The 19,729-nt window shown below is 44.6% G+C and overlaps 4 protein-coding genes across 4 annotated transcripts; 3 read left to right on the plus strand and 1 right to left on the minus strand.

The window, feature by feature from the left end:
- The first annotated feature begins 3,356 nt into the window (after positions 1–3,356).
- LOC126558481 (COP9 signalosome complex subunit 5) lies at positions 3,357–4,509 on the plus strand. The gene is made up of 2 exons (XM_050214502.1): positions 3,357–3,929; positions 3,996–4,509. The coding sequence occupies exons 1-2, from the start codon at positions 3,371–3,373 to the stop codon at positions 4,457–4,459; spliced, it is 1,023 nt and encodes a 340-aa protein (XP_050070459.1). The 5' UTR covers positions 3,357–3,370; the 3' UTR covers positions 4,460–4,509.
- A 567-nt stretch (positions 4,510–5,076) lies between these two features.
- LOC126556639 (uncharacterized) lies at positions 5,077–15,944 on the plus strand. The gene is made up of 9 exons (XM_050212026.1): positions 5,077–5,340; positions 8,284–8,337; positions 9,126–11,600; positions 11,732–11,919; positions 12,002–12,685; positions 12,792–13,112; positions 14,189–14,518; positions 14,588–15,388; positions 15,455–15,944. Exons 1-9 carry the CDS (start codon positions 5,179–5,181, stop codon positions 15,900–15,902), a joined length of 5,463 nt encoding a protein of 1,820 aa, XP_050067983.1. The 5' UTR covers positions 5,077–5,178; the 3' UTR covers positions 15,903–15,944.
- Positions 15,945–16,567: 623 nt separating this feature from the next.
- On the plus strand, positions 16,568–16,867 carry LOC126559517 (cystatin-like protein). Its single transcript, XM_050215686.1, has one exon. It carries the CDS (start codon positions 16,568–16,570, stop codon positions 16,865–16,867), a length of 300 nt encoding a protein of 99 aa, XP_050071643.1.
- A 429-nt stretch (positions 16,868–17,296) lies between these two features.
- LOC126557358 (tetratricopeptide repeat protein 30 homolog) lies at positions 17,297–19,440 on the minus strand. Its single transcript, XM_050213099.1, has 3 exons — positions 19,334–19,440; positions 18,561–19,275; positions 17,297–18,486 (listed from the first exon to the last, which is right to left on the minus strand). Exons 1-3 carry the CDS (start codon positions 19,391–19,393, stop codon positions 17,297–17,299), a joined length of 1,965 nt encoding a protein of 654 aa, XP_050069056.1. The 5' UTR covers positions 19,394–19,440.
- Positions 19,441–19,729: the final 289 nt, after the last annotated feature.

Consider the following 19,729-nt stretch of genomic DNA (forward strand, 5'->3'; position numbering starts at 1 on the left):
CTATTTGATAGCTGATGTATGCCACTACTAGCAAGAAGAATAGCCATGTGACGTCATTGAATATTTTACAGATCGTTTCATTCAAACATATATCAAATAAACAAACTCCGGCTCGCTGGTGTTACCCATTGATGAAAGTTACAGCATCGTTATCCCGGCCGTATTTACATTGCATTTGTTTGCTCCGTCGTTTTATTGCTGTGAAACACACAGTCTACCGGCCCACACTATCCATTCGTCTAGGCACTCTACATGGACTCTGAATAAAATGTAATAATTTTCCAATGAACTAGGGGCTGAGTGTTCTTTTTTTTTTTGCATGTATCCGCAACTGTTTTTTAATAAATGTACCACAAAGCAAAGCAAGTCTCGTGCTGAAGGAAACTTTTCGTAGCGCCCTGTTTTGACATCATTTTGAGTCCAACAAAATCTAACTTTACTGTTAACTACCAACCGAACAATATTCTATTTGTTGCTGGCGAGCATGAAGAAAATAAGCAAACTTGACCACGGGGAGCTTTTCTGACGTCATTGATAGCAGCATCCTTTGAAATATAATGCTTCTATGTTGTGGGTGGGCCACAGAAAAATTGTTGTGATATTATCGCGAAAAGTAATAGCAACACAGTCAGGCCAACTCCCTTACGAAATAAAAAAAAAAAAACGAATGGAAAAAATGTATCGATGTCCCATCAAGTGACAAGCTTTTCCACACCCGCCATGTAACGTGAGTCCATCCCAAAGGCAAGTGATCGATCAGCATATTCTACTCGCGGTTGTACCACCCGCTGAAGTCGATCCGTATATGAAATGCTATTTACATACGCGAATAAATTAAATTTTAAATAATATTTCCTAAAGTAAAGCAGCCTTTTCGAAACGACCCCATATGCACCGGTACTCATCGTGTGGAGCAACATTATTCAAAAAGAACTTCTTCACATGTTACACCAATTTGTAAGTAAATGTTGCGCGCTAGTACCGTAGCATTTGGCGCAGAAAAGCCTGCCATCAATCATCGTCGCATAGAATCGTTATCCTTTCTCGCAGACGCGTACACCCATGATCCTGCACGCGTGAAAGCTACGCCGTGCATTATCTGCTTGTCAGCATCGTAGTTATACATTTCTACCATCGTTTTGGGCAGCTATAATGGCAAATGGCGAAGGAATTATTGGTATCGATATTGCCAACAGACAGCCTTTTTATAAGTGTTACGTGCTGCACTGTCTGTGAAGCGTTTGCTACGTACCCGATAAGCGAAGATACTGATGAATCTGTTAACCGAGCTTCCATTTCTGCTCCATTCCGATGACTGTGAGTAGGTTAAGCTTAACAAGGTTTTTCGTTATTGTTTGGTCAGAAAGGATTTCTTTTCTCCTCCGATCGCGCATTATTGTTGCATTAAAAATAGCTATCGTTCATCACACATCACCGTAGAAGGGGTAAATGAAGCTCAATCAGACAGCTTGGTTTCGTGGACAGTTAACACTGTATCTACACTTTTTTTGACGAGAACAATGAGCTTCAATTGGATACCTACGTCAATCTGTTTGGAAGTGTCAGTTTACACACGGTCCATTGTTCTAACACATCACGGTAAGCGCAACGAGATACAAACGAACAAACGGGTGTGTCTAGTGCAGATTTAAACTTATTAATAAATGGTCGTGGATTGTGTTACGGGAACGTGATTCATTGCAACAACAACAAAAAAGACATACTCCATAAGTCGATTTTTGTTTTTTTGGTCGTACCACAACATCTCTCCGTTCGAGGACTTTTTGTGCAAAATATTTATCCTACCAAACACGATGCACATCCTTTAACGCATCTATCCATCCTTCTCTTGCCGACGGGATGAACAAGCATAAGTAAAATGCAATTTGTCATAAATCATCGCCAGCTTATCGGGTCGGGTACATCAAAATCACGCAAAACAGAAACTCCATCCGCCATCAGCTTAATTCACGATAATTAACCAAATTTATCCAAACATTTGGCTCGAGTTATGCGTGTTTTTCCTCGTGAATTGCCGCCACGACTCCCCGTGGCAAGCCGATGGAGACGCCAAACACTTTTCTCACATCCAATCCATCAATGTCACGCTCCCGGTTTTGAGCGGTGCATCGAAGCAAGATTTCGTTTTTGTCTTTTCACGGTGGTTCTTTGCACTTTGGAGACAAGAATGTGCCAATTTGTATATCTTTCACTGACTGCACAGTTTTTGTTTTGATTTTCATGTAAGTAAAGATTCGTATCTGTATGAAGGATGTTTGAGTGAATAATACGAGAGCTTTAGCATCTGCTAAACTATGATTATAATACGAAGATGATCGTTGAGACACGTTTTTATCGGCAAGAAATCTTTACTGAATCAACAAAATTTCTTGACATGAACATGGAATTAGCATAATATTGTATATCTTATTATACAGTGACTAGGGTATGTTACATATGTCGTTAGAATAACTTAATGTTTACAAATGAGCTCCTTTTCGAAAAAATCAAGTTCAAAGCTGATTTTTTTTTCTTGGCTTAACGACCTCTAATAATGTCATGCCGGCCATCGAAATGGCTTACTAGACTGCCGATAATACACCGTAGTTGGTTTAGTCAGTCTTCACTACGGGAGAACGGTCCGGATGGGATTAGAACCCCGATCTTGCCGTTTGAAGACCGGCGCCGTTGTCGCCTACACCACCGGGCCGCCCCAAAGCTGCTTTATTATGAGTGTTTTATACGCCAAAATTATGCACCACTTCAAATGTAGCGATCATCACCTTATTTGAAGCTGTTTTTGAACATACTGTGACTTTAAATACTAACATAAGTAGATTTTTTTACATCCACATTTTTTAAACAAATCCTTTAAAATGACATTGTCATAACTAACAATTCGATGATATTTCCTAAGGTAAATCTAGAAATATCTACTATATATTATCACATTTTTAGCTTCTGAAAATAGAAAAGTTCTGCATGAAATATTTGTTTTAATATCTCGCAGCTGCTGCTCTCTTTTTTATACCTATAGAACCACCAGGCCGTTTTGCTTCTTGCTCTCTTTATTTAAAAACTATTCAAAACTGTATAAAATAAAATAAATATACACGTACCACGTGAAACTTTCAAATTTGATCGTTACCTTTGAGCAAAATGCTATTTGAAAATTAAGCGTTTGTCAAGCGTTTCTCCATCAGCTGTCATCGCTGTCATTCTCTGCTTGGGGATGTGCGTGTGTACGTATTGTCGCGGAGTTGTAAAAAAGAAAATAGAACACAGCTAGCGAAAACAACGGCACGCTCCATCACGGAGTTTCCTAACTGTTCGGCAAAAAGTTCGGCTCACAGCATCCAAATCCGCTATCATGGAGATGGCAAGAAAGACCTGGGAGATGGAGAATAACATCGTTGTTCTTCCACCGAGCGACGAGATATTTCGCTACGATGCTGAACAGCAGCAGCGCATCCTGACCGCCCGGCCATGGGAGAAGGATCCAAACTTTTTTAAGGACATTAAAATATCAGCCCTGGCGTTAATCAAAATGGTAACACATTCACGTTCGGGCGGTGCGCTCGAAGTTATGGGTCTGCTTTTGGGAAAGGTGATCGAAGATACTATGGTGGTGATGGATGCTTTCGCGTTGCCGGTCGAGGGCACCGAAACGCGGGTCAATGCTCAATCGCAAGCGTACGAGTACATGGCAGCATACATCGAATCGGCTAAAGAGGTGGGACGCATGGAGAATGCTATCGGGTGGTACCATAGCCATCCCGGGTACGGTTGTTGGCTGTCCGGTATTGATGTGAACACGCAGATGCTGAACCAAAACTACCAGGAACCGTTTGTAGCAATTGTGATCGATCCCGTCAGAACGGTATCCGCCGGTAAGGTGTGTTTAGGAGCTTTTCGAACATATCCAAAAGGTAAGTACCAATGGGAGAGGAATAACGAAACGCGTTGAAAAAATCTAACCTTTTGTTATGTTGCAGGGTACAAGCCACCGAATGAAGAGCCATCCGAGTATCAAACTATTCCGTTGAGCAAAATCGAAGACTTTGGTGTGCATTGCAAGCAGTACTATCAGCTGGATGTGACGTACTTCAAATCAGCTCTCGATCGAAAACTGCTAGATTCGTTGTGGAACAAGTACTGGATGAACACACTCGGTAGTTCTGGCCTGCTGAGCAATCCGGATTACACCACCAGACAGATACTGGATCTGTCGGAAAAGTTGGAACTAAGCGAGGCAAGCCTGGGCCGTGGCCAGTTCATGGCGAGTGGTTCACTCGATCCGAACGAAAAGCGTACCGAGGATAAACTTTCGAAAGCGAGCCGTGACTGTAGCCGTGCATCGATTGAGTTGATTCATGGTCTGATGGCTCAAATTGCGAAGCACAAGCTGTTCAACACGATCAACACCGGTGGTGCAAAGGCAACTGAAAAAACATCATAAGCATGCGAATCTAAACAGTGTAAGTGTTTTAATGTTTTTAATAAACACATTAAAGCTCGGAGTTCGTAAACAGTTCCTTTGAATGGGGCAACCCATATATAGAAGGTATGATCATTTGAAGTAGAAAAAAGGATAGAGATTTTTTTTCAGACGCAAAATCCTGTGTTTGGCCTATAATTTCCAAAAGCTTTAAATTTTACGGATGTTCCCGATCTCAGCTACTGTGACGTCATGTAAGAACTGGAAGCATGCAGCATCCATCTCGTGCGTTACTAGGCAACTGTCAAACAACGCAACAACAACAGTAAACGTCAAGCAGCGGGCTATTTATTTATACAATTTCCCGACATCAACAACATTATCGTTTGGTGAGGCTGGCCGCAAGGTTGTGCAGTCTTCCCAGTGAATCGCGAGTGCTGTTTCTTGCTGACGCTGAACAGCGTTCACCGTTTAGTTTGTTTATTATTTCTCTCTATCAGTGTTGGTGCGCGCGCCCGTACGTGCCTGTGTCCGTGGTGGCGCAGTAGCTAATTGAATTCACACTGACCGCGAAAGGGAACAGGGAGTACAAATTGTGCAGTGCTAACAAAAAACGACTTCCAGTAAGAGCAGGGTGTAGCGATAAAGCAAAACACGTACGAATGCAATAATCCATATTAATCAGTGCAACGATCCAGAACACATTTAGTGCAAAAAACCTGTGTACGGGGTGGAGCAAAATGCGTTCCATTCCGCAGCTGTTGTTGCTGCTATCGACGGCTCTGGTTCTCCTGTCGGCGGCGGTCCATTCCGAGGAGCAACCGAATAATGCCGTCACCGAAGCTGAAGTAACCACCGCAAACACCAATGGCCAGGCGGATGAAGCGGAGGAAGAAGTGCAGGTAAGCGGACGGAGCGGGGGAACACGATTTTTCACAACCCAATCTACGCGTTTTCTGTCAATTTCGCAGTAAACTCTGACGGCCTCTTGGTTTGAACTTGGTCAAATGCTGGATGTGGATATATAAATGATACTCACAACTTCTTTGTGCTCACGCTGGATGAATGACCGGTACAACATGCTGTGTGTGTGACCTCATCCAATCCAATGCCATTTCGTCTCCCCGATGCTTTCTCTCTTTGTTCGCGAAGTCTTTGAAGAAGCACCCGCAACAATCGCATTTCGGAGGGGAGGAACCGATCGCTTAATTTCTACACATTTTTTTTGCGCAGCACAATCAAACACCGCCCCGGGGCGCGGTGGTTGATCGCTAGCTTACCAGCCCGAATGGTGAACCGATAGACAGCATGTTTCGTTATGTAAACACACAGGCCGCGCACTGTGTCCGCTGATCAATTCATGATCGCTGCTTTCCTGCCCCATTGCCGGCGAGACGGGGGAGACATCAGCATCATTTCCCGTTCCCGGTCAGATTACGACGTGAATGGATGTATTTGAGAGGGTCGTATAAGAGAAGGCACACACACAAAAAATTCAGACAGACGACATGTCTTCGGGGGTCTCTCTATCTCTCGGTGGTGGTTTGCGACCATGCCGGTCAATTCGCACTATCACTGGGTACTAAACTAGTTACAGGCACAGGTTTCATTAACGAGGCTAGTCAACTACACACAATTTACGGGGAATACTGTTCGGAGGACAACCTTTTGCAACTTTAATAATTAAAAAAAAGCGTTACTTCAGTCGGGAACATGTGATGGAACCGGTCTGATCGAGATTCCGGTCGCGTAGATTCAATGATTTAAAATTTTTGAATGTTAATAAATTCCTTATGTCACATCTGGAAACGATCGTCGACGTTTACAAGTATCCCAAAATCTGAAAAAAAATTCACAGTTTGTCCATCGTCAACACTGAATAAGGCAATCAACTTCATGATTCGATGATCACATGTAGAAGGACTTTTGTGCTGGAATAAATCGCTTCAGGTGACTCTTTCTATTGCGGATTACGCATATAGCACAGGTTGTATCTGTGAACCGGTTTTTATGACTGCCGTAAGTGACTTCAAGAACATTCGTTGTCGTTTCCAAGATGTAAGAATGAAACACCTAGAATGGTGTTAACAAAAAGGTGGAATGAATTTAATGTTCTCACCAATGAATGCAAAATTAATTGTAATTTAGCTGTTGGTTGAAGATGCACAGTTTTTTGAAAGAAAAAGACTACACTTGAAAGTTATGGAAGAATATCAATTTTGTGTTTTAAATATCTAGGAATACTGCGGTATGCTTGTTAGATCCAGTGGTAATGCGCGAATGGCGTTCAGGACCATGGTTTAAATCCCATAAAAGTACCGTTCATCCGTATTGAAGGCTGACTATCCACCTACATGGTATCAGCAAGTGTAGAAAGCCATTCCTCGACCGGCATGACCTCATAATTGGAGGTCGTTTAAGCCACAAAAGAAGCAAACGACAAGCCAACTTGCGGGGAAGTCTCGCCAAAAAGATTTCAACGGGATCGCTTCCCATTATACAAGCAATTAACATTCTCAAGGTTGTCAGGTGTATAACTGTGCATACAAATACCGTAGAATTTTCATAAACTAGTTAATGATATTATGAAAAAGCAGTCTCAAATCATCCATCGACATTTTCTCCATCGGTTTGTGGTGCTGTATTGAGAGGTGTTTCTTATATTGATCTATTCATTTTAACACTACTAACTAATCAATTTATCTTCTTTTTTTTTCGACAATCCCTTCTCTTCATCAATGACAATATTCTGCCCAAATTATTCTACTACTACTGCTTCAAATGATTGTACGTCGTGCTATGAACAAAGAATGTTAACGCACAACAGTTGATGGACTAATATTTTTGTACACTTTTTAACGTGCTTTGTTCGGGTCGGCGTTGTTACTGTCGACCGAATTGCTAATATTGACGTATAAAACAAAAATAACGTCAGCTTCAGTGTAATAGTCCTGTAACAAGGAAAAATATCTCACCCACCACCTAGCAAATAAACCAGCTCAACAACAGCAGCAACAACGAAAAAAGCGTTCACATCTGATGACATTCTCGCCGTTCTTATCGGTGAACATGTTCGAGACTAACGCTAAACAGGCGTCAATACTTACCTCCAGCTTGTTAAAGGCAGCAGCGAGAGAGGTATACAAATAGCAAGCAAAAGTTTTTTTTTTTTTTTATTCATAATTCATTATTACGGCTTTAGCCGTATTTGTGGCAAGCAAATGTGCTGTATTTTTTATTCCTCTCCTCGCCCGTTCTATTTGTGATAATAATGTTTGAAAACTTCGTCTCTTTACCACAACATGAAGCACACACTCACCACGGGCAGACACCCTATCGACGAACACAAGATTGTAAATTGCTCCATCGAAAAGTCATTGGTGGCGGATAGGGGTAGAGGAAGTGGCCTAGTTTAGCTTTGCGTACTAGTAGCGGGCTCTTGCCAGTACGGGATCCGGAAAAGAATAATAATTTTGCCTTAGATCCGATTGTTTGATTGATGCTTTCGTTGGAAATTCAGTATCCGAATAGAGTATGGATTCTACTCTAACTAAAACGTGTGTAGAAATTAGTTTTACTTCTATAAAGGACGTTTCTAACAAAGTTCGGTGATATGCTACTAAATAGACACTGTTTACAGTCATAGAAAACAGTGTCTAGCCGTCGCTTGTGGCATTACAATAATCCTGGCATATAGGATGGATGAATCCACCGCAACTATCTATCACAAATATTAATTTTTTTTTATAACCATACATCATAGAAAGCAGAACATAAGGGATCGTACATGATGATCGAATGAAGTATTCATTTTTGCAACACAATCTATTCTCCAATTTCCGTAGAACCGTTTGACCACCGGGCTACGCTTGGAGCATGAGCTAGTGAAGGAACAGGCCGTAAGTTTTTACATTCCATTTTACCACAACACTACAATGCATGTGGCAAATGCAGCATTTGGGGGATTATCGGCCACATTTAGGATTGTCCTGTTTGTCCAAGCTTCTAAACGACATCTTAAGGGGACGTTAATGTGCATGAAACCAACCTGCACCTTTGTGGAAACCGTTGTGTATGGGAGAACCAAACTGTGGAATGAATGCAAGAAGATCGTGTTTGTTCCCGATTTCTTCTATTATTTTAAGAATGCTTGTGAAAGGTGGTATCATTTCGCTTATTAAATTACTGGGGGTTTTTTTTTTTTGTGTGTGCTCATTGCAGTGTAGTAACTTTAACAGGTCTCTCTATCTCGCTCTAGGCTAAGTGGTAGTCTGTCTGACAATCAGTAACTCAGCGGCATAACTCCGTAGATTTGTTCTCCTCTTCCACACATCATGTCATCGATCTGTTAACGTCCTATTTCGGACATCATCCTTCTCATAAACAATAATGCATACGCTCGTCAGCAAAACCGTGCTAACATCAGTCAAAGCTTCCTTGCACGCTCCTCCCCGGTATAACTTCAACGTATACTCCTTCTCCGGTTTGGACCAATATACAGCATATACACATCATCATCATAATCTGGGTAAAACAAACGCATCCTAGTATGGTGTATATTATCTGTCTGTCTCCTTTGTGTGGCTTGTACCAATGGATTGCTCTCTAACACAACGCGTCTTCGTTGATCAGGCGTCGGAATATGATTTGTTGTGATTCGAACGAGTTGAATGTTTCTCCCCGCCAGGATGCTCCTTCGACAGTCAATGGAAGCAGCGAAGGTGGTATCGTTGCCATACACGTTGATGCAGTTGGTGGTAAGGAGCAGCTGCGTCCATCATTGCGCGGACTTACGTACCTTGCCACAACGTTCCTACCGCGCGAATATAAATTCATTGAAATTCTTTCGGCCACTCGCGAAGTGGTGGCTGGTGTGCGGTACGAGCTGACGGCAAGCGCCGTAGATGAAACTACCGGGGAGAAGCATATTTGCCAGCTGGTGATCCTCGAGAAGCCCTGGATCACGACGGAATATGGAGAGAAATATCGTACCCTGGAGTACACGAACTGCAGTAGCTTGTCGTCGACGCAAACTTCGACGGAAGAAACAGCTACTAGGCTTAATCCCATATTTGACTCCAATTTACGCCAAAATGAAGAACTAACCCCACAGCGGATGGAAGAGCTCGAGCAGCAGATCGTTGTGGAAAAGGTGGAAATGTTGGAAATAACATCCGCACCATTAGCCAATGAAGGACAAGAATCTCCAGTTACAGATAGCTCAATCGCATCCACCACAACCACCGAGAGTGAAGGTTTAAGCGATGCGGCGAAAAGCGCCATTGATGAACTGTTTAGCTTTGCTAGTGCTCCCCTTCAAAATGCCAATCGACATCTTGCTCAGCAGGAAGGTGCTGGAGGTGCTAGAGAAGTGATCGAAGAAACGATCGTACCAATACGGATCGTAAAAGATCGTGCAGAAGTACCGGATATGGTAACAACACCAACCACTACTATTACTCCGATAGCACCGTTGGATCAGCAAGTACAATCGACATTCGAAGAAGTATTCAAAACTCACCAGGAAATACAGAAAGCGCTCGATGAGGTGATTGCAAATGGTGGAGGCCGTGATGTACAGCTCAAGTACAGGCCAGTGTTTGATTCGTTGCTGCAGAAAGTGAAGGCCAGTATCGACAGCTACTACCGCACCACAAATGGTGGCGATGCGAACGTCGATACGGCTGCATTTGTAGTGCGTGATAATACGAATGTGGGACCGAGCGGTGCGCGAGGTATGGTATCGCCGCCACGTACCGAAACATCTGCCAGAAATGATGACCAATCCTCACAAGAAAGTGACGAAGGACAGCAGAGGCCATTGTTCCCGAGTGTAAACCTGAAACCTTTCAGAGTCGATCCGGCAAAGGTGTATGGAACCATATCGGAAGAAGATATGGAGAGTCAGCAGGTGCTTACCAGGGAACAGTTGGCGAAGGAACTGAATGACGATGAAGGTCTGCAGCGTGTAAAGAAACATTCGTTATTAAAGCGAAACGTTCGCAGAACCAAACGTGAAACTGTGGACGGGCAGACAGAGGCAGATGTTGTTGAAAGTACGACTACAAACGAGGTGGAGAATGAAACTGTAACTGCTGTAGCTGCTACTGATGCTGATGCAGACACTAATGTGCCGACGACGGTGGAGAATGTTAAAACCGATGTTACGACTGCATCTTCTGTGCCGTCAGTAAATTCTACAACTGCAAAAGGCACAGTCGTTGCTAATGATCCCAGTACATCGTCTTCCGCTTCCAAGGAAAGCGATGAAGTAAAGCCCATAAAGAAGATCAATAATGTGAAAGCGTCGAGCGAATCTAGCGAGGAAAATGATGATAAGGACGAGAAGCTCTCCAAGAAAGAACTTGCCCGACAGCTAAACGCAGACGAAGGGCAGCGACGGGACAAGCGAGACTTTTCCGGTGGATTCTCTGGAGGAAGTTTCGGTGGTTATTCTGGCGGTAGTTTCGGCGGCGGTTCTTACAGCGATGGTGGATACTATGGAGGGGGTTACTACGGTGGGGGATATTACGGCGGGGGAGGATATTACAATCCTTATCGTAGACGACATTACCGTCCTTCGCCGTACTACTATGGTCACTATCGCGGAAAGCGTAGCGCTCTCACGGAAGATATGCCGGTGGACGTAAACGAACAGGAAACTGTAAAATCTAACCAGCAGGCACCAAAGATCGAGCGGGTAATGATGGCTTTCGGTGAATCGGCCGAAGAGGAGGATCAAGTGTTGAACAAGGAACAGCTTGCCGAGCAGCTGAATGCGGATGATGGATACCGTCGGGATAAGCGTGGATATTTATCGTCGCACCCTGCGGACTACGCACAATACCGTGGAAAACGAACTACAAACACGCCCGATAGTAATCTGATTGATCTGGATGATCCTGCACAAGAGGCATCCATGAAAGTGATCGCGACTCAAGCGATCCAACGCTTGGACGAGATGGATACGGATCCATACCAGCGAATGTTGCTGGAAGTGCTGGACGCCCGGAAAGTGTCACAAAGATCCGACAAAAGTAGGACAACATACGTTCTCAGTGTACTAACAGCCAACTCACGCTGTGCGGAAGAGGAGAGCAAAATTCCGGAGTCTTGTCGCGAGCGACTGATATCGGACACCACTAAACAGTGTACCCTTGAGGTAAACGAGTTGCAAATTTGCACAGATAAACTAGCGATCGCTCACTAGAATTCATAAGACTTTGCTCTATTCAATTAACACTGTTTGGGAAATAATGAAACTTTTATTCTGTTTGCCTAACTCTTTCGCAGGTACATGTGTTGAAAGGGAATGCGGATGATTCTCAACAGGTACAATTAACTAAATCTAAATGTCAAAAACAGTCCAATAATTTAGGTGACAGACTCGTCGGAGGAGCAACTCCAGTGGACCTGTCCAAACCGGAGCATCAGGAACGCGTACGGCTGGGTTTGGTTGGATACGAGGATGGAAAGCATAGGTTCGTCGTATTGCCCTCTCAATACAAGAGGTCTCAACGAGAAGACAATAGTTTCAAGTTTCAAGTGAAAATTTTATTTCAGCAACTTTGAGATACTGTTCGGCACGGTTCAGGTCGTGGCAGGTACCATCCACCGTTACAAGATCGCACTGAAAGATGACGACCAGCAGGTGTACAGCACGTGTGACGTGAAGGTGTTTACGCCGCTACCATCCGCCGCAAGCGGTGACAAACCCGAGTATGATTTCGATTGTGCCGAAAACACGGACGAAGAGAGCAGCCGTCGCCGGCGCCGTGATGTTGAGGCCGCACCGAAGAAACTGAACAAGGTGCGGAAAGCGGGCGGTCCCCAGGAGCTAACGCCGGAGGAGTACGCTAAGGAGGAACATCAAAAACGGGTTCGCACCGGTCTGCAGCAGCAATCGGCACTGGTCGATGGTGCTGGTAACGAGCGTAAGGTGAAGATTGTTGGCGCAACCATGCAGCTGGTGGCAGGTAAATCGTACACCTACCGTTTAATCTTCCCGGACGATGAGTTGAAACGCGTCTGCAAGCTGACCGTGTGGGAGAAGCCCTGGTTGATGGAGAAAGCGCCAGAAGAAGCGTTTAAATCATCGCTGGAATGTCCAGACACTGTGAAGCGTGCGAAGCGCGATTCTTACTGTCAGGGCTGTGCCTCACCATTGCCTGCCGAGGAGTATGGTAACACCGAACATCAGCAGCGTATCGATAAGATTCTTTCATCTCATGGACTTACCCGTGGAAAGTAAGTGCGAGTCGCTGAAACCGTACAACCAAAGAAACACCCTTTTTGATGGCATTTTTCTTGGGATCTCTGTTCTTCTCCTTCTCTCGCAAATCTTCCTTAACAGCTCATTGAAGGTTATTAACGCCACTAGCCAGGTTGCTGCCGGTATGGTGTACGTTTACTACGTCCAGCACAACAGTGCTGTCTGTAAACTGACGTCCTGGGAGCGTGTCTGGTTGGAAAAATCGCACCCTAAAGATGCTTACAAGTATACGTACGAATGTGAAAAGGCAGCTACTGCAGCCCCGAAGCCGGCTCGCACACGTCGCTCGGTAGGAGCTCTAGGTGGATCGCGTTCCCTGTCAAAGGACGAGCTGGTGGCCACCGAGCACATTGAGCGTGTGGATAAGATTTTGGTATCGAACGGTGGAACGAAGGAATCGTCGTAAGTACCAACCAACAAACAACCAAGAATGATGATGCCTAGGCATATGCAATACGTTTGGTGTAATAACGAATACCGCTAACGCTTAGAAAATTTGTTTCCGAGTGTATGTATCCAACTAACCTTTATGACAGTAAACTTTACAGCAGCTCGAATACTAACACTGCGTACAATAGTGTAAGATCACCAACTACCAATCTAATAATATTCTACAAGTTACAATAGCCTGCTACTCACGTCCCATATGTATCACTATACTAATCTGTCTCCTGTTGTTGTTCTACTAGCCTATCAAACAACAGTCAAAATCCACTTTGTTCCTACTACTTAAATAATCAATATAAAAGCATTGCATGACCGTTCGTTATTACCCATTCTCAACAGTTGTGAAATGTTTCTCACTTCAAAATTATCACAAATATAGAGTACTCTTGTTCGACAGCATGATCAAGTTGTAATTGTTTTGTATCAGCATCACTCAGCGTCCATAGCAAAAGCAACCGAAAGAACCGTTTTGTGTGTCTAACTAACCTATGGGTAAGAGCAGTTGTGTATTGTATTGAAACGTTTTGTTGCAAAACAGTAATGTGAGTTAGATTTTGGATAAGTTTTGGGTAAATTAGATTAAATTAGAAAGGTTTACTAGCCCGTAGAACAGGCATTAGACTAGCTTGAACAATGCAGGATTCAAGATGCACAACATTTTTCGACTTGATCAGACACATTTCAACAGGTTAGCTACGCAGTTTCAATCGATGAAACAATTCGCAATTGTTTTAGAAAGCCATCAGATTTGGCTCCTTCACTGTACCATGATCATGGTCATCGGATTCGGATTCGGTCAAGGTATAGAAAAGGTGCCAAATCTGACAACGATGTTCTACCATAATCGAAAATTGTGTTATCAATAGAAACAGCGTAGCTAAAATTATATAATATGTGTTCAAGCCGGAAAATGTTTTGCATCTCAAATTCCACTTTGTTTGTACTATTTTAATGTCTGTTCGATGGGTTATTAGGCCCTATAAAGCACATAACAAAATAAAATAAATCGAAAACCTCTTTGATTTCATTAGTAATGCCCGGATTGTTAGCGGAACCGTACAAATTGTAGCCGGTAAGCTGTACAAGTATGCTGTCGAGTTTAACGTGGATGGAAGTACTAAACTCTGTAAACTATCGTCCTGGGAACGTCCATGGCTCGAGGAGAAAGATCCAGAAGAAGCGTACAAGTATACCGTGTCCTGCCCGGATACGGAAAAGGAAGCAACCCGTCAGCGACGACACGCCAAGAAAACTGGCAGTTCCAACGAATTGACTGCCGAAGAGCTGAAGGATAAGTCGCACATCGAGCGCATTAGAGCCGGAATGGTTACATACAACTCGGAACGATCCAAAGCATACAAGTAAGTAGGTTTTTTGTTGTGGCTTTTACTTCATTGAGGGGAAACTAATTCCTTCTGGGTGTTTTCTAGCGAATTTGAAATTTTGGCCGGATCAACGCAACAGGTCGCTGGTTCGCTGTACAAGTACACCTTCCGCGTAACGACCGAACCCGACACGGTGTGCAAAATTTCCATCTGGGAACGGGTGTGGTTAGAATCGCAAGACCAGCGTAAGTACAACGTTAAATGTACCGGAGATGACGACACGGAACAGCAGCCAGATGTGAAAAGCTCTGCCCAGCAGGAAGCCTCCACAGCAGCTACGACGGTACTAACGCCAGCAAAAAAGCGTCGTTCGGTACGATCGCTCAAGCTCGATGATCATGAGCATGTGCGAACACAGTTTGCAAAGTTCGTGCATCATCATCGCCGGCGGTACGGAAGCTCGATGGAGCACGAGATGCGTTTTAACATATTCCGCAACAATCTGTTCCGTATCGAGCAGCTGAACAAGTTCGAACGCGGTACGGCAAAGTACGGGGTGACCAAGTTTGCCGATATGACGCTGGCCGAGTACCGGGCACACACGGGTTTGGTCGTGCCGAACCGCGTGGACGACAACCGTATCCGCAATCGCGTTGCCACGCAGGAAGATGTGGCTGATGTCCGCGATTTACCGAGCTCGTTCGACTGGCGTGATCTTGGTGCTGTGACGGAGGTTAAGAATCAGGGCAGCTGTGGTTCGTGCTGGGCTTTCAGTGCCATCGGAAACATTGAAGGGCTACATCAGATTAAGACCAAAAAGCTGGAATCGTACTCGGAACAGGAGCTCATCGATTGCGACAAGGTGGATAATGGATGCGGTGGCGGTTACATGGATGATGCTTTTAAGTAAGGTTTCACCAAGCTAGGAAATCATTTAATACGTCTGCTACAGCTACTCACCTTCTTTTGCAGGGCAATTGAGACACTGGGCGGTTTGGAGCTGGAAGACGACTATCCGTACGAGGCGAAGGCACAAAAGACGTGCCACTTTAACAAAACGCTCAGCCACGTGCAGGTGAAGGGTGCGGTTGACATGCCCAAGAACGAAACCTTCATTGCGCAGTATCTGGTCAAAAATGGACCGATCGCCATTGGGCTGAATGCGAACGCGATGCAGTTCTACCGCGGTGGTATATCGCACCCGTGGCATCCGCTGTGCAGCCACAAATCGATCGATCACGGTGTGCTGATCGTGGGCTACGGTGTAAAGCAGTATCCGATGTTCAACAAAACGCTACCGTATTGGATCATCAAGAACTCGTGGGGACCGAAATGGGGCGAACAGGGCTACTACCGTATCTATCGTGGCGATAATTCTTGTGGCGTCAGCGAAATGGCATCCTCGGCCATTATAGCATAGGTTGGATTGTGCGTTTGTGTGCAGTTTTTTTTAAATTTTTTTTTCTGTTTGCGTAAGCGTTATATAAATTCGTTTTACAATTTTTGTGTACTCTTTTATACGATGCATATATGATGTAATGTACCCTACTCGCTTTTTTACAATACTCTAGTTTCCAGACGAACAAATATAGAAATGTATGATCAAATATGTGATTTTCTTCTGTTAGACAACTGCTTTTACGAATGAGTGTTGTTAAAATGTGTACGATAGAGTTATACAATTTAAATACTTCAACCATTACTCATCCTTTCGAAACAAAGAACAACCCGTTCTCGGTGCGATGTTTTCGATGTTATTGCAATCGAAAGTACGTGCCATGCTTCACCACTACACCAACCCAATCAGCTGTCAGCCCCAGTGGGAGAGTGTTTGTGTTTATGTTTACATTCTGCTCATACCTTTCCTGCCTTGGTTGGGAGTACACTAAACCCCGTAAGCGAATGCGTAATACCATTCTTTGTTACACCCTTGGTACGAGCTGTACGTGTTGAAGCTGGATCCCACAATTATCTCAACTAGTTAGTGAATCATTGTAGACTGAAGCAACACGGTGAGGGTCAAACGCAATTAAGCTGTTCCAAGCCCTTCGTCATTCATTGGGCGTTGTTTGTTTCTAGCACAAAATGGCTAGCGGAGAACCTCTTTGCGGTGGCGTATCAGCAGATCCGGAGATGGACAAGAAAGAACACACGGAGCGTATCGACAAAGCGCTCACCACAACTGCAAATCATGGTGGAAAAGCGTACAAACTGCACCGTGTGGAAAAGCAGGTAGTTGCCGGAATGAAGTACACCTACTACGTTTCGTTCAACAATGACGAGTCTGGCCAAAAGTATAAGATCACCGTTTGGGAACGACCTTGGCTGAAGGAAAAATCTCCGGAAGAGGCTGTACGCGTTACGTTTGAAGAGCACACGGAATGATCATGGCGGGTGGGGAGGTTCGTATGGAGTTGAAGACGTGAATTTGGAATTATGCGTTTTGGGCTATTTTTGCTCGTTAATTAAGTTAAGATGATTGTTTTGTATGCCTTACCTTGTTATTATGTGTTAAGGATGGTCAAAAAACATGAATAGAATCTCTACATTTCTCAAAATATAACCAAACAAGATTTCTAAAATAAAGAACAAATTTTATGCGATTAAGTAATTCAATCCACATCCCAAACTGACCTTGGTTTTAACCTTCATTTTAATGACCAAAAGCACACCCTTACGTCTATAATCCCATACCCCCAGGTAGGTCATACCTTTTGTATGGCTTTATAATATGGCAAAATACAAATGTGCTCATTGAAATAAAGGTTAAAGACGTATAATAGATTCAAAAACGTACGATCACACACTACTATCTCACTTGTACTCCATTAGTCGCAACAGCAATGCTCGCAGTTTTCGTGCCTCTAGTCCGATGGTCGGAGGTTGCTCGCCGGAATCCTCCAGCGGTCCAGTCAACACCGACGGTATGGTTATTCCATACGCTTCGCAAGCACGCAAGAAGTTGAGCGTTTCCTGCAACGCGATCGAAGGGAGCACAATCGTCTGTTTGGCCATCCCCGTCAACAATCCTAAAACGCACCGCTTCACATGGATCCAGGTATCAGCGCAAAGTCTCGCTCCCGATCCGCCGTCCAATGCATGAGCGATCCTCGACAGACCAAACTCGTAGTTGTTCTTTGCACAATACAGCGTCCCAATCACGAGATTCACGATGCACAGATGCAAACACTGCCCGGTTGCATTGCCCTTCCGTTCCTCTGCCCTTTCCACCTTGCGCATCAGCTCTTCCGCTTCCTCGTTCTGGGAAGTCATAATGTACGCGACGCACAAATTTGCCAACACAGACGCAGGAATCGACAGGATGTCGTCGTAGTTCTGGCGTACGATCGGTTCATAGAAGGCGGCCGCTTCCTTGTACCGATCCCCGCGCATAAAAAGTACGTGAGCGGCGTGCAACCGCCAGGAAGGTGTCTCGGAGCAGAACTCCGCACTGGCCCGAAATTCACGTTCCGCGCCCTGAAAATCATCCATACGCCAGGGTATCCATGCACGTGCCATTGCCACCGGCAGATAGCTTTCAAGCGCACCCTCGTACTCCCGCAGTGCCATCCGCAGTGCGTTCTGATCGGTGGCCGAACGACATTCCTGCACCTTAGCCGCCAGTGACCGCAATCTACCACCGATGCTGTTGGCCAGCGTACCAAGCTTCTGTTCCGCTTCCTCTGGCGTCGATTGAGCGGTAATCAATGCGTCGAGCAGATCGTACAAATACGGCGAAAGATACTTGTACGTGAGGTGCGTATGCTCGGCCAGGATATCGGCAGCTGTATCGTACATTTCGTGCTTGCAGCATAGCAGCAGTAAATTAGCAAACGTTTCCTGCGGACAGGTTGGTGGTCCAAGTTCGAGCAGGAACGCTAACCGTCGAAGGCCGGCCCCACCTCCAGTCGGGTCAGTTAGTGCCATATTGTGAAGCGTTACCGGATCAAGCTCCGGTTCGGAGCGTGGTGGTAGATCGGTCAATGCCTCACGGGCTCCTTCAACTGCAAAAATCATCAGTAAAAATCAGTAAATTAACAAATCGCTCATATCTTTCCCGAAGTCCACCAACACGTACCGTTCCCTTCCTGGTATTCGATCGCTGCCTTCAGATTGAATGCTTGAGCAAGCCCAGAAGCAGCCAACGCAGGAGGATTCCCAACACTACGCGCACCACCTTCGGTTTCCGCCTGCGCACCAACACCCAGCTCCGGATGATTTCGTATACCACGTTCCACGATCTCGGCGATATAGTTCAAAGCCTGCGAGTTTTCCTTACGCCGATAGTGGCACAGGGCCGCATTGTAGGCGACGTGTGGATTAAACCCACCCGCTTGCAGTGCCGACACGTACCGTTGCAGAGCGTCCTCGTACATGTTCGCCTGGTACAGTAGACAGCCTTCGTCATTTTTGGTACTTGCTTCCTGTCCATTCCCGTCCTGACGCTGTAACAGCAAGGACTGTGCTGTCGTGTAATCCTCATTACCGTAGGCAATGGCCGACTGCAATTGCAACACTTTTTCCTTCAACTCGGGTGAATCCAACCCGGTTGCTATGATTTTTTGTGCCTCATCAAACAGTCCCGCCTGGAACAGGGATTGGGAGTAGTACAGCCGATACTCTTGCACGTCCGGTACGAGATTAATCAGATGCTCGTAACAATTAGCCGCCTCTATAAAGTCCTGCATTTGGTAGTAGCAGTGGCCCAGAAGAGACAACCCGGCACGGGTTGTTGATGATTCCGGGATAGTATTTAGCGTGTTGATAGCATCCTGGAATCGTTCCTCTTTGATCTAATGGAAGATAAGGTGTACGTCTTTATAATATCTACTACTCTCATCTGCTACTTACCATCGTGTATATTGTCTTCGTATATTCACCATCGCGAATAATCATATTTTGAGAAAACATGCTGAAAAACTGCTGGACTGCCGCTGATGCTAGCACAAATATCTGTTCTGAAAATTAATCAAAGTTTGTTACCACTCGACCGTTTCCATAGCAACGAGTGGTGCCCATTTCAATACTTAAGTTATGGTGGAGCGAATTTGCTCGAAATTGCCTATTTGTTTTTTAAATACACATCATCACATTAAAAGCTAAAAACTATAAAATCATATTCAAAATTATTCATAACTTGCAAATTGAATTTTATTGGAGATATGTCTTGCAGGGTTACTACTACAAGTTCCTTAGTTTTAATGAATGTTCGTAACAGAGCGTTAGCGTTCAAATGCTTATGCATAT

The sequence above is a fragment of the Anopheles maculipalpis genome, chromosome 2RL (assembly GCF_943734695.1).
Source record: "Anopheles maculipalpis chromosome 2RL, idAnoMacuDA_375_x, whole genome shotgun sequence".
Classification (NCBI taxonomy): domain Eukaryota; kingdom Metazoa; phylum Arthropoda; class Insecta; order Diptera; family Culicidae; genus Anopheles; species Anopheles maculipalpis.